This window comes from Schistocerca nitens, chromosome 9 (genome assembly GCF_023898315.1).
Source record: "Schistocerca nitens isolate TAMUIC-IGC-003100 chromosome 9, iqSchNite1.1, whole genome shotgun sequence".
Lineage (NCBI taxonomy): Eukaryota > Metazoa > Arthropoda > Insecta > Orthoptera > Acrididae > Schistocerca > Schistocerca nitens.
This window is the reverse complement of record NC_064622.1, coordinates 297,561,382-297,573,763: the sequence shown is the minus strand read 5'-3', so window position 1 is coordinate 297,573,763 and position 12,382 is coordinate 297,561,382. Positions and strand designations below refer to the sequence as shown.

Sequence of the window (12,382 nt, the reverse complement as noted above, 5' to 3'; positions counted from 1 at the left end):
TAAATACAACTGTAATGTCGCCTTTTCAACCAATAATAAATACAACTGTAATGTCGCCTTTTCAACCAATAATAGTTTGAAAAAAAATTTTATTCATAATTTAAAGTCGACCTGTTCCACTTTGAAAAACTCTGGTGTCTATACAATTTTTGCGACACTTTCTCTTCTTACTACATAGGAGAAATAGGACGTGCCTTTACAGTCTGATACAAAGAACATCTTTTAAGAAAAAATTGTACTAGCACCCAAAATTTATCTTTTGATGACCACCTTCTGATTACAGGTCATGCGCCTAAAGCTGTTGACGACATCAACATTTTACACACTGAGAAGAAAGGCCATAGATTAGATGTTCTCGAAGAATTAGAAATTTTTAAACAACTTTCTCGAAATAATGACCTCATTCTTAATGAGCAGCTACAATCACATAATAAAAGCTGCTTCAAGCTGTTACTTGATATGTGATTTCATGTTCCCTCATGCAGTAAGCAAAATATTTTTTCTTTCCAAGTCGATTCACAATGTTCTGTTCATTAAATGGTTTATATTAACTACATTTTATGTTATACCATTTTTCTACTTGGTGAGTTATTCAACTCCCTTTGTAATTCTGTAATGGCGTTTTCAGCCTTTAAACTGTACTTCTAAGCTCTTATGTAGACAAATTGTTACCATGTCTGCTGCTGTCAGATAAAATATTGCCTCTTACTTCATATATTAAATAATATTCATCATAATATTCATCTGCCTATATTTTGAGTGTTAAGTAGCTTGTTTGTATTTGCAGCTACTAGATGACACTCTTGGTGTAATGTTCACCTGCCCGCAATTGCTAACACAAGTGCCTCAGTCTGATGCTACCATAGCTCGACACATGTGAGAAGCCCGTAGTGGCTTACCTTTTATGTTTTCTATTTTAAAATTTTGTGACTAAAGCTTTATCGCTTGATATTTATTTTATATGTGACATGTTAAGTACTGTTTCTTTTCTTTCTTGTACTGCTAGTCAGTACTTACACTTAAAAAAATGTTTTTCCTAAAATTTTGTACTTACGTTATAGACCAGTTTGAGTGTTTTACTTCTGATGAAGGCGCTCTTAGTAGTTGCTGAAACCTAGGTCAAAAAGACTTCATTTTTGCGACCGAGGGCTGCTATGGCTTTAATTTTAAATGCCAGTGTCTTATACACCGTGTGCAAAAATAAAGAAACTGTTATAGGGTAGCACATACCAGTAAATGTAGATAAAGACACTAATTCAGAGGTCAGTAGATCACCTCTGTTAAGTCGAACAGAAGCCTGCTACTTGTAAGGGTACAATGCAGAAGCATTCGGACAGTCCACAGAGACAAATGTTCTTATTTCAACAGACAACCAACACAGCTTACTACAAATAGAAATCAAAAGGAAGGTCATATGTATTGTTTCAATCGTTCTGAATTAAGGAAGGTACTACTGATACAGTGAACATCAAATAACCATCGAGTCAGAAAAAATAATTGCAGTATCATCAGTTTTAAAACACTAAATTCACATGTATTAGTCATCTTTATTCACAACTTATAAGGGCAAAACATAAAATAACAAAAATTTTGTTGTAACACTCTTTTACCAAATTACTTAGAAAAGTAAGTGCTGTCTTGTTTTGCAGTCACCTGCTGTGTGTCTCACTTCATCTACAAACAGCGTATGTCCTCCCCAAAAACTTTTGCATCATAAGCCACTTCCGTTACCTCAATATCATGTGAAAATGAAGGGTAGATGCTTAAACACATCAAATTTCAGATCACGTAGTGTATTCATAATATGTGTAGTTTTGGCAGCATGTGTTGGCATGGGGCAGGAGTGCTATCTTGAGAAAAGTACATTGTGTGTGCACTGACTGCCACAATTAGTGAGTTTGACCATTCTTCTGGAGCTGCATCATCATAAGACGTCTTGACTTCGCAAAATATTGTCAATATGACTTTCCAACTGGACATTGAGGTCTTGAATTTTTCTTGACTGGATTCAGTGAGTGCTCCCACTTCCTTGTTCAGAATGGTGCACTCCGGTTGCATTTTCCATCACAATTCAATCAACAAAATTGTTTTATTTTCACACATAATGGCACAACTGGCCCTAAAACATCATCTGATGCACATACTTGTTACCCAATGGTCATTGTGGCAAATAGTGTGTTCTGATCAGTGACTCACAAGTCAGCAATGATGCATATGTTAGCGTAGTTTCAGTACAATGAAAATGTCATCAATGTAACTTTCAAGAAGCCATTCATTCTTTAGAGCATTTTTTATTTTAAAACTCTTTTCTTACATAAACAAGTTTATTGCTGACTACAGAAATATAAATTCACAATGCTTCATCACTGCTGCTCCAACCACAAGTGGTTCCTTCTCTCTCTCTCTCTCTCTCTCTCTCTCTCTCTCTCTCTCACACACACACACACACACACACACACACACACACAGGGGGCAGGGGGTGAGTGGTTGGGTGGCTGGGCGGACGGGTGGATGGGTGGGTGGGTGGGTGGGTGGGTGGGTGAGTGGGTGGGGGAGAGAGAGAGAGGGGGGGGGAAGAGAGAGACAGAGAGAGATGAATAACATGCATTGATCATGTAGTACTTAATGAAATAATTAGAAACTAGACATTACCTTTTCACGTTCTTCTCGTTCCCATGGATTAGTTGCACTGAACTGATACTGACGTGGTGGTTGGTTAGTATTGCCAGTTGATGAGGGGTAGTAGGAGCCTCGTGGAGGATCAGCCATGCTGGCAGCATATCTGAAATGCAATGTCAAGTCAAGCATTAACTTCTTGCTTGATATTCAAATACTTCTAGAAGGTTCCATTTAACATCAGAAAGTAATTTATGGCAAACAAACTGAAATTTTTAATGAAATACTACAGCAAATATCAAGGGGATTGTGTTCTGCTTTTTCACTGCTGTTAAAACACAAACTGTAAATCAAAGTTAAATGCAGAAACATTCTTAATACCTAAAAGAATCTGCCACGCATGCCTGTAACTTCCTTTTTGCATTGTAAGTTTTTCTCACTTTTTTTAAGTAACTACACAATTAGGAGGTGTCAGATTAAGTAGAAGTCTTAACGGGGTGAGAAATATGGGCAGCTGCCTACTTTGTACATCTTATCAATCAGAAATGAAAGCGATATCTTCAGGATGAAAGTTAAGGATTTGCTAATGACACATACTTTTTATTCTATTGATAAGTATCTGAAGGCAACTTGCATTAACTATTGATATCACCCCTCCATCACAAAATTTAAATCTTAAGAAAAAAAAGTCCTGAAGTGTGTTGAATTTTCATGTAATTTTTAAATTATTTAGCTACTTAAGAGTTAGATTATTGCTGCAATTACTTAACATATTCTGTTGTTTGCAAAAGTAATGCGTGAAAATGTATTTAACATTTTGTCAATACCCCATATCTTTGCGATTACACAGTTTAAGACTTCTGGGCTTCAAATGAACAAATACATACTCAGCATTACAAGGAAATGATAAATTGCTACTCACTGTAAAGGTGACACATTGAGTTGCAGACAGGCACAATGAAAAGACACTTAAGACGTTAGCTTTCAGCCAAATCCTTCTTCAGAAAAGGAAACACATGCACATTTGTTTGTACAAGGAATTCCAGCATTCCAGCCCGAGCTGCTGGAGATGGCGATCATGTGTGCGTGTTTCCTTTTCTGAAGGAGGCTTTGGCCAAAAGCTAATGTGTAAGTGTCTTATTGTTGTGCCTGTCTGTCACTCAGTGTCATCTTTATGGTGAGTAGCAGTGTATCTTTTCCTTATATTGATGATAATTCAACCTGGAGGTCCCACTGTCAAATATGTACTCAGTGCAATATGCCTTTACAAGTAAAGAGATGGCAATACACATGGAAAGGTATTTCTTAATATAGTATAAACTGGAAATCAATGCCTCACTGGGTTCCACTACTTAAAACATGCAGGCAAGCTGCTCAATAGGATTATGAACTATGTCAACGCAATTTTTGTTGTGCAAGTGACCATTTTCAGACTCAGTGGCATAAAAGGCATATATTTCCCTAGTACCGCATGGAAACATGATCTGTGAAATGTAACAGAATACCTTCAGTAACTCATACTTTACTAATTGCATGGTGTCCATGCTGTGCAAGCTCTATGAAACCTTAAATTTTCACTAACAGTTGTAGAAACTGTATCACTCATAAAGAACGATGCACATGAAATAGAACTAGGGAGATGCACAGACCAGTGTATTAGACATAAAAGCTTAATATCACATAAACATGGCATGCATATAGGTCCGGCAGCATCCTCTGTTGTGTTATCAGAAAGGTCAGTGTTATGTTAGGTAAGGAAGTGTTTTCATTGATATTTTCTATTGTTCATAACACAGGTAAGTCCTGCTTGCCTCTTCAGCTCTTGTCTCTCTTGTCCACTGGTCAGTACTATCTTAAGTTTTGTTTCTGGCAGTTTTAGATGACCGTAAACAGTGAAATAGTACACATCTCTGGTACAGCATGTAAGAAAGTTCATGGTATGATGCTGTAAAATTGTGGTTATGGTAGTCAATATTTTAAACATCTCTACAGAAACAGTTCTGTACTGTTACTTACAGTTAAGTCATGGCAATGAGATTACTTTATTATTCTTTTTTGGTATTTGTTAGCTGTTTCCATAACTTGGTGTCCTAATATTGTATTAATAGCACTCAGGAGGTAAAGGGACAAGAAAGTACTTAACTGAGTTGTTAGCAGTGAACTCTGTGGAGAAGTTTTTTTTTACAAACATAATGGAAATTATACACTTTTATGTTGTGACATCAGTATTTTCAGTACAATACAGTCACAAAGGTAATAGGGGCAATAAACCAAACAAATTATGCTGTAACAAGTTGCTGGAGAACAACAGTTCTTTTAAGGGTTTTGTAGAGTTCACATTCATCCAACATAATTAATGTTCTTAACATGTTGAAACCAAGATCTTAAATTTAGTTGCCATTTTCTACTACACTTCTGCTGTTTACTGTACCTTCTAAACATGGAGAAAACGTATTATAGCCACCAGGAGCAAGACCCATTACAGCTTGTGTTTACAAATGTAAGTATTTCTCCCTACCTGTTATCATTAACAGATCTGTGATCCTGTTGTTGTTGCTGTTGCTGCGGCTGCTGCAGAGAGGGCGGGTGTTGCTGCTGACCCTGATAAAGAGGATGCGTGGAGGTAGGTGGTGGAGGAGGTGGTGGACTTTCACGGTACAACCCGTGTTCAGTTTGTTGTGCCTGCTGTTGGTGATGGTGATGGTGGTGATACTGAGCTGGCATCATCTGAGGTAGTTCTGATGGTTGGCGTGAAGGTTTGGGTGCTGTTGGAGGGGGTGCATAACCCGGCCTGTATGTCGGAGAAGTAGGTGACATCGGGTGATGAGAGTGGTGGTAACCCTGTTCCAGTACTTGCTGCTGTGGTGATGATGGATAATTGTAGGTTGTGTTTGGTACACGAGGCATATTTGGCAGCATCTGGTGATGAGAAATGAAAACCTTCAATTACAGAACATATTACAGGCCATTTCATAGTTAATAATAAACAACTGAAATAATTATCCACTTACAATATTCTGTTCAAATTAATCAATATACTACTGTTCAAAATTTGTATGATAATTATAGTTCAATGATGCACCAAACAATATAGTATGGAAAAAAGTACAATTGAACTGTAGAGAGCACATAAAGCTTACAAGGGGATCACACCTACTTGTCATCAATTTCATTCAAATTTATGGAACATTGAGAGTTTCGCCAGAAATGAAAGTGACACAAGTGGGAGCTCCAAACGGATAAGAATTTAGAAGAAAATAGCATTTTTTGATGTGGGTCAGGTGAGACACGAGTCACTTACATAACGTAGTTTGCTGGCAGCGATTGGTGCACCGGAAAGAGTACGAAACGGTAATACGAGGATCATGGTGTCGAGACCCTTTATGTAAACCTGCTGTTACTTTTAATTTTTACACTGGAAATAAACTGAAATAATGGTGAATACATTGTTTTTATATATATTTTCATAAAGGGCTAAAGAAAATTTGGGAGTGCAAACAAATTTCCAATAAAGGATTGTACAAAAAGAGAGAGAGAGAGAGAGAGAGAGAGAGGAGAGAGAGAGAGAGAGAGAGAGTTGGCCTATTCAGAGAAAATGGAACCACATACTGGGAAGACTGCATCAAAATACATTTCACTGTGTCTCAGCAGCTATCCCTGCCAATATTTGACGAAATGAAGCATTACATGCTGTTTGCTGCCAAATTGTGAATGAGGAGAACCTTTTATGAACATTAACCTAGTTTGTTTTTATATGGAAACTTAAAATCATGTAATTGTAAAGACACAACATTTATAAACTGTGCAAAATGCTCAGTACTGCTTCCTCTGTTTTTACAATGAATATCACCAAAGCGCATGTAAATCAACTGTAAAATATAAAGGGCAATCGAAAAGTGTCCATTTGAGGGTATTGCTGTAGTATATATGTAATTCTGCGCAACTCCAATGCAGATATATAAGAATCAACCAAGTAGCATAGGATTAGTGTAGTATTCATGTCTCTCCGGCATGCAAGCAATAAACATGGAAACATAAACTATTATGAAGTCATTACTGAATGCCTCTGAACAGGACAGTTATTCTTTTTTTGGCAGCTGAAGGACACACACCTTAGACATCCATCTTCAGATAATACATAATGTGTATGGGGTAGCATACTTGTCAAAAACCACCATTGTGGAATGGTGTGCCAAGTTCCATGCTCATCACAATTTGACACAAGGCACAGGTCAATCTGGGAGGACAACTCAGGTGGGAGCCACTTGAGCACCAGTCCTATAGTCCCTTTCTCTTCCCATGTGATTATAACGCCTTCAGTCACTTAAAAAATGACTAGGGTCAACGAGTATACAGCAGGCAATTACGGACTTCTTCATGCAGCAGGACACAGTGTTTTACCAAACTGATTACTTCAACTTGATGCATCGGTGGGATGATTGCCTCAACCCAGTGATCTTGCTTGATCAACATACTGATTCTTGACTGTTCAGCCTTCAAACGAAAAATTTTTGATTGTCCATTACAATAAAATTATGTAATCTTATATATGAAGTTCTCAAGTATGCCTTAGAATCCCTACCTGGAGATTTACTTGCAATCCCAAATATTACTTTGCCTTTTATTTTCATGTTTTTATGCAAATATTAATAAAAAATTATACTGAGTATTATTTCGGTTTATTTACAGTGTACGTAATGTTAAGTTAAAGATTCCCCCACCCCCTCAGGTGCTTCATATTGCAATCTTTGATGACTCACACTTCATACGATGCATGTCAAAAATGTTTTTCTTCTAAATGCTCAGCCATCTGGCGCCTGCGCTTCTGTCATTTCCATTTCTGGCCAAGTTCTGCATATACCATAAATCTGGATGGAGTTAGTGATGACAAGTATGCATGATCCCCTTCTTAGTCAAATATAAAATAGGCATATCCACTGTCCATTGATTGCTGTTTTTATTTAAAAATGATTGGTTTCAGACAATGTCGCCCATCTTCATATCATATCTTACACTTACAGAGTGACTGTTCTTAATGAACCATCAGTTCACTGTCATTTACTGATAGTTCTGTTACGACCAGTTACTCTGTAATTACAAGATATGATCTGAAAATGGGCAACATATCCCAAAAAGATTCATTTTGAACTGAAAACAGTGATTGGTAGACAGAAAATAAATCTAAATTAAGAAAGTGGATAATTCCTTGAGACAAATGTGTTCAGTCTTGGGAAGTTAGTAAGTATGTTAGCATATGACCTACCCACTAAGTTCTCTTTTCCATAATATTTCTTTATTTTTAGACAGATTTGGGTTTATGTTCATGCTGCTAAAGGCCAAATACTTGTAATGTTTTAGAAGAGCACTCCAAGGTCTTCTAGCAAGGAATGTATGTCAAAGAAGTCTTGTCACTACTCATGTACTTCATACGACCAAATCAATTGATCCTGTGACTAATATTGGTTACTTCCACACTGTTTATGGATACCCGCATGAGAACCACAACACATCTTACGTACCGCTCCCACTGGATCTTTATAACTGATGAAACATTCAACTGGTAAAGAGATCCAGTTTTCAAACCCATACTGTAGGGTCAATACTACAATCAGTTTATGGTTACTGAAAGAGCTCTTATTGAGAATACTCAGGGAGAGAAGCTCCAAAGGCTGTCTGCATAATACATTCTGTTTTCTTTGTCTTTTTTGCAAGTGACATTTCGAAACAATGGGTTATTTAGGTAGAATAAATGATCTACTGAGTTACTCAGTCTTGGAGTGCAGTTCCAAGAACAGGTTGAGTTAACACTGATCTTCTGAGTATTCAGTTAGATATTCTATAGCAGAAAATCATGAAATCTCAGAAGATAGAATGAAGCAGATTGTGAAAGGTGCAAACTCTGGAATATTGAAGTTCCACATTGACAATATGTTTGTTTTGTGCAGAGATTGAACTCCTAAGTAACCAATGGGCTCTATGCAGGAAAACCATACGAAACTGCAGAGTATAAACATGTAGTCTAAAAGGACTTTTCTTCCAGTAACACAGTAGACTCTAGTATAAAGAGGAAATGCTGGAACAAAATCTAATTTTAAACAGCTAAAAGATTTCATTTCCTGGATTTAAAAGATGACAATAGCTACTAGACAAAAGTCAACGTAAGATGTCAAAGGTAATAACAAAGGAAAGCAATGGATAAGATGGAGAAAACGAAGTTAAATCAGAGCTGTAGAAAATAGGCAGCTAGTGTGTCAGAACAAAGAAAAAATGACGGGAGAAGTATGTTTGTGGTCATACTCTACAAAACACTGTGAAGTAAATGGCAGAGGCTAATTCTAAATGCGTCAGTCATCAGGGCCTATTCCTGTTCAATTCACACATCAAGTGCAGGAAAAATGATGGTTTAAATATCTCTTTGTGTGATGTAATTAGTCTCATCTTATCTTTGCATACCCTAAACTATACAAAGAGGGTCTTAAGACATTTCTTCCTAACTTAGAGCTGGTTCACATAACTTTGTAAGTAGGCTTTCACACAACATTTTACAACTTTCTTGAAACATCGGCCTGTTCAGTTTTTCAGCATCTCTGTGATTTCTCCCAAGGTTCAAATGAACCTATAACTGTTCTTGCTGCTCTTCTGTGTATATGTTAAATATATCCTATTAAATCAATTTGGTATTAGTCCCAGACACTTGCACAATATTCTAAAAAGAGTAGCCAATTGTTTTTTAAAGCGATCTACTTTGTCGACAGACCGAATTTTCCTACTATCCTACCAATGAACTGAAGTCTGGCAACTACTTTACCTGTGACTGAGCTATGACCATTCCATTTAGTATCCACACAAACTGGATATTGGAGATGATCAATTCCAATTTTCATTCGCTGATATTGTCATAAGATACTAAGTTTTTTTCCATTTTGTGAAAGTGCAAAATTCTACATAAATGAATATTTAACGCAAGTTACCAATCTTTGAATCAGTTTGAAATCTTATTGAGATAAAACTGAATATTTTTGCAGATTTTGTCGGAGCACTTCTTTATAATCAGTATTTCATTATAGATAAATGCATCATATGTGTAAAGTCTGAGCCTAATATTAATATTGTCACAGACGATTTCTATGTCCATTGATGACTCTCCATTTGTGATAATATGCTTTGTCCTCCTTATCAGTAAATCCTCAATCCAGTCACAAATTTCGCTCGATATCCCCTACGGTCGTGCTTTCGATAACTAATTTGATGCATGTGGGGAAAAGTTTTAACAAGAATAAAGGAGCTTGGCAGTAGAGAAGGAAGGTGATTGTTGGTAAGCAGAGTGAAAACGGGCAACAGAAAAAAAATAGATAACAAACCATGAATTCTTTTGGCTTTGAGAACACCAAACAGTTAAAACTGGTAGTCTGCCTTCAAAAGAATGGAACTGAGGAAAAAGTAGACTACTTTACAATGTAATGACACAAGGAGCATCTCCATTCAGATTTTCTCAGCACTTTTCAGTGTAGAAGCCTACATGTTTGAGCCACCAAAAACAACCTTTAATGTATCATGGAATTCAGCATTACATGGAGTTCAAGTGTTTGTGTAAGTACTTTCAGTATCTACAATATTAAAGACTGTTCTCAGTTTGTAAGACTGTGGCAGATTTCAAAATATGACACCTGTCATGACTAAAGGTGGCTAATTCTTTAGCACTGACTTATAAGCCACAAGAACAATTAGAAAGAGGTATTGCAATTCTTTCCAAATATTCACTACAACTCACTTGTGGACGAGTCAGATGTGGTGGATGGTGAAGTTGTGGAGAAGTAATGCCTCGCATTTCACGCCTTCTGACTTCTTCCTGCATCTCATGCAATTTTGCTTCCTGGCGCAACATGTCTCTTGTAGATTGAGATCTTGCTGTCATTCCCTGTAACAGAATAGTGCTAAGAGTAAAGTATTTCATTTGAATGAATAGCCATTTAAGATAAACACATTAAAGTTTGTACAATATATTGCAGCATAAAACTACAAGTGGAGAAAAAGTTAGTGGGCCTTTTTGTAAATAATATATTAGAGAAGCATTTTTAACTTTCATTTACAGTCAAACATCCGCAACTTTTCTGGTTCTTATGCCTCAGTACTACAGTATTACTTTAAAATGAAAAGCCATATAATATCTGAAGTATCGATGGCTAAAGTTTAAGTATGTTTCAGAATCTCAAAATTTAAGACATGGATAAATTCATCACATCTTACAACAAAAACTTAGTGGAAATATAAACAAAGGAAGCAGGGGAAAATCAAGGATTAGTACAGTTCATTCATACAAGTCATAAAGCACGAAGATAATAAAATATGAAACCAAATTGTCTTGAATATAGCTTGAGTCTTTTCGTTCCATGTTTGTTACCATGAAAATCACAGATTTTCGGGAGGAAGTATCGGTTACTAGTCGCCAGTAGTTTGGGCAATGAAGGCGCACAGAACTGACATCATCATTATCGATAAGTACTTCTCATTTGTGAATAAATCACATTTCAGAACTTATGATCAATTATGAAACAACAGAAAAGAGTGAATGAAATTTTACTTTTCAAATATTTATTATATAAACATTATGGGCAGCAGCTAATGAGATATACTGACAGGACAGATTATGAAGTAAATGCAAACCGTTTTACCTATGTTCTAAACTTAATTACCATTACTAATAACAAAACAAAACCCTTGTAAATATCATCTGTAATTTTGTTTGTGCATCTCTTCCTAATGTGTCACTTTTTTCTATATTTTATGTCAGCTGCCACAGGCTAACTCAAAATTTCTTATTTAATCTGAGTGAAAATCCTATATGTTAATTGTTTTCATCATACTGAAGAAACAGCAAAGGCAAATTTCATCACATCATGGATAATAGAATGTGAACAATTTCTCCCTTCTACCAGATTTTCAGTTTTAAAGATCACATCTGCCTTAACAAGCTGAATTCTGTGTAAATGTCTAAAGAACAACAGGTTAAAGGTGGAAATGCAAAAGACACAACTGAATTTACTCTGTCATTTACCTGGGCATGCTGTGGGCTGCCATATGGGTCTTTCTGTGGAATGTACGCAGATGTGGGCCGGTCTCTGAGATCCCTAGCATTCACTGGCATTTCAGGTGTCCGATGCAGGGACGACTGTGACCCACGTAATCCAGTCTTCTGTGGATGTGGTGGACTCCTGGGAAGTAAATAAACATACATCGTCTCAAGCTAAAGGAAGCAGTTTAAGAAGATTGAATATTAAATGCATGTGTGTATACCTCCACAACAAAATTTAGAACATGCTGCATACCCATTATTCATATGATCAATTATTCCACATAATTTGTCAAAAACTAAAGAGTTTAGTAGACAACAATTGTGCTCCACCAGCCTAATTTTCCATTTTAATTTACACTCATATGAATATCAATTATACTACTTTTTATTCCACATGTTTTTGAGTATTCCAAATAAATAAATGTAATAAGTGTCAAACAAAGAAAGATTACATTTTATATCTGTTACAAATTATTTTGAACCTTCATTTTAATTAAAAATACAATGATAAAATAAAGTAGGACTTGACACAAACTATTTATTAACAAATCAAAAGAAGAAAATGTCATTCAGCATGGCACAGAAAACAATTTGTATTTTGTATTGGTTTATATAAATACACATTTAGTTAAATATTATCTTCATGAGAACTATTATTTAACATAACACATGATAGAAAGTTATTAGTTTATT

The 12,382-nt window shown here is 36.1% G+C and overlaps 1 protein-coding gene across 1 annotated transcript in view; it reads right to left on the bottom strand.

Moving 5' to 3' along the window:
• Nucleotides 1–12,382, bottom strand: part of LOC126204449 (afadin) — a 711,881-nt gene that overhangs the window by 16,917 nt on the left and 682,582 nt on the right. The window contains exons 26-29 of the mRNA XM_049938836.1: nt 11,672–11,828; nt 10,388–10,534; nt 5,135–5,535; nt 2,653–2,782 (exon numbers count right to left, since the gene is read on the bottom strand). Of these exons, the coding sequence (XP_049794793.1) occupies nt 2,653–2,782; nt 5,135–5,535; nt 10,388–10,534; nt 11,672–11,828 (835 nt within the window). The remainder of the gene's footprint in view (nt 1–2,652; nt 2,783–5,134; nt 5,536–10,387; nt 10,535–11,671; nt 11,829–12,382) is intronic.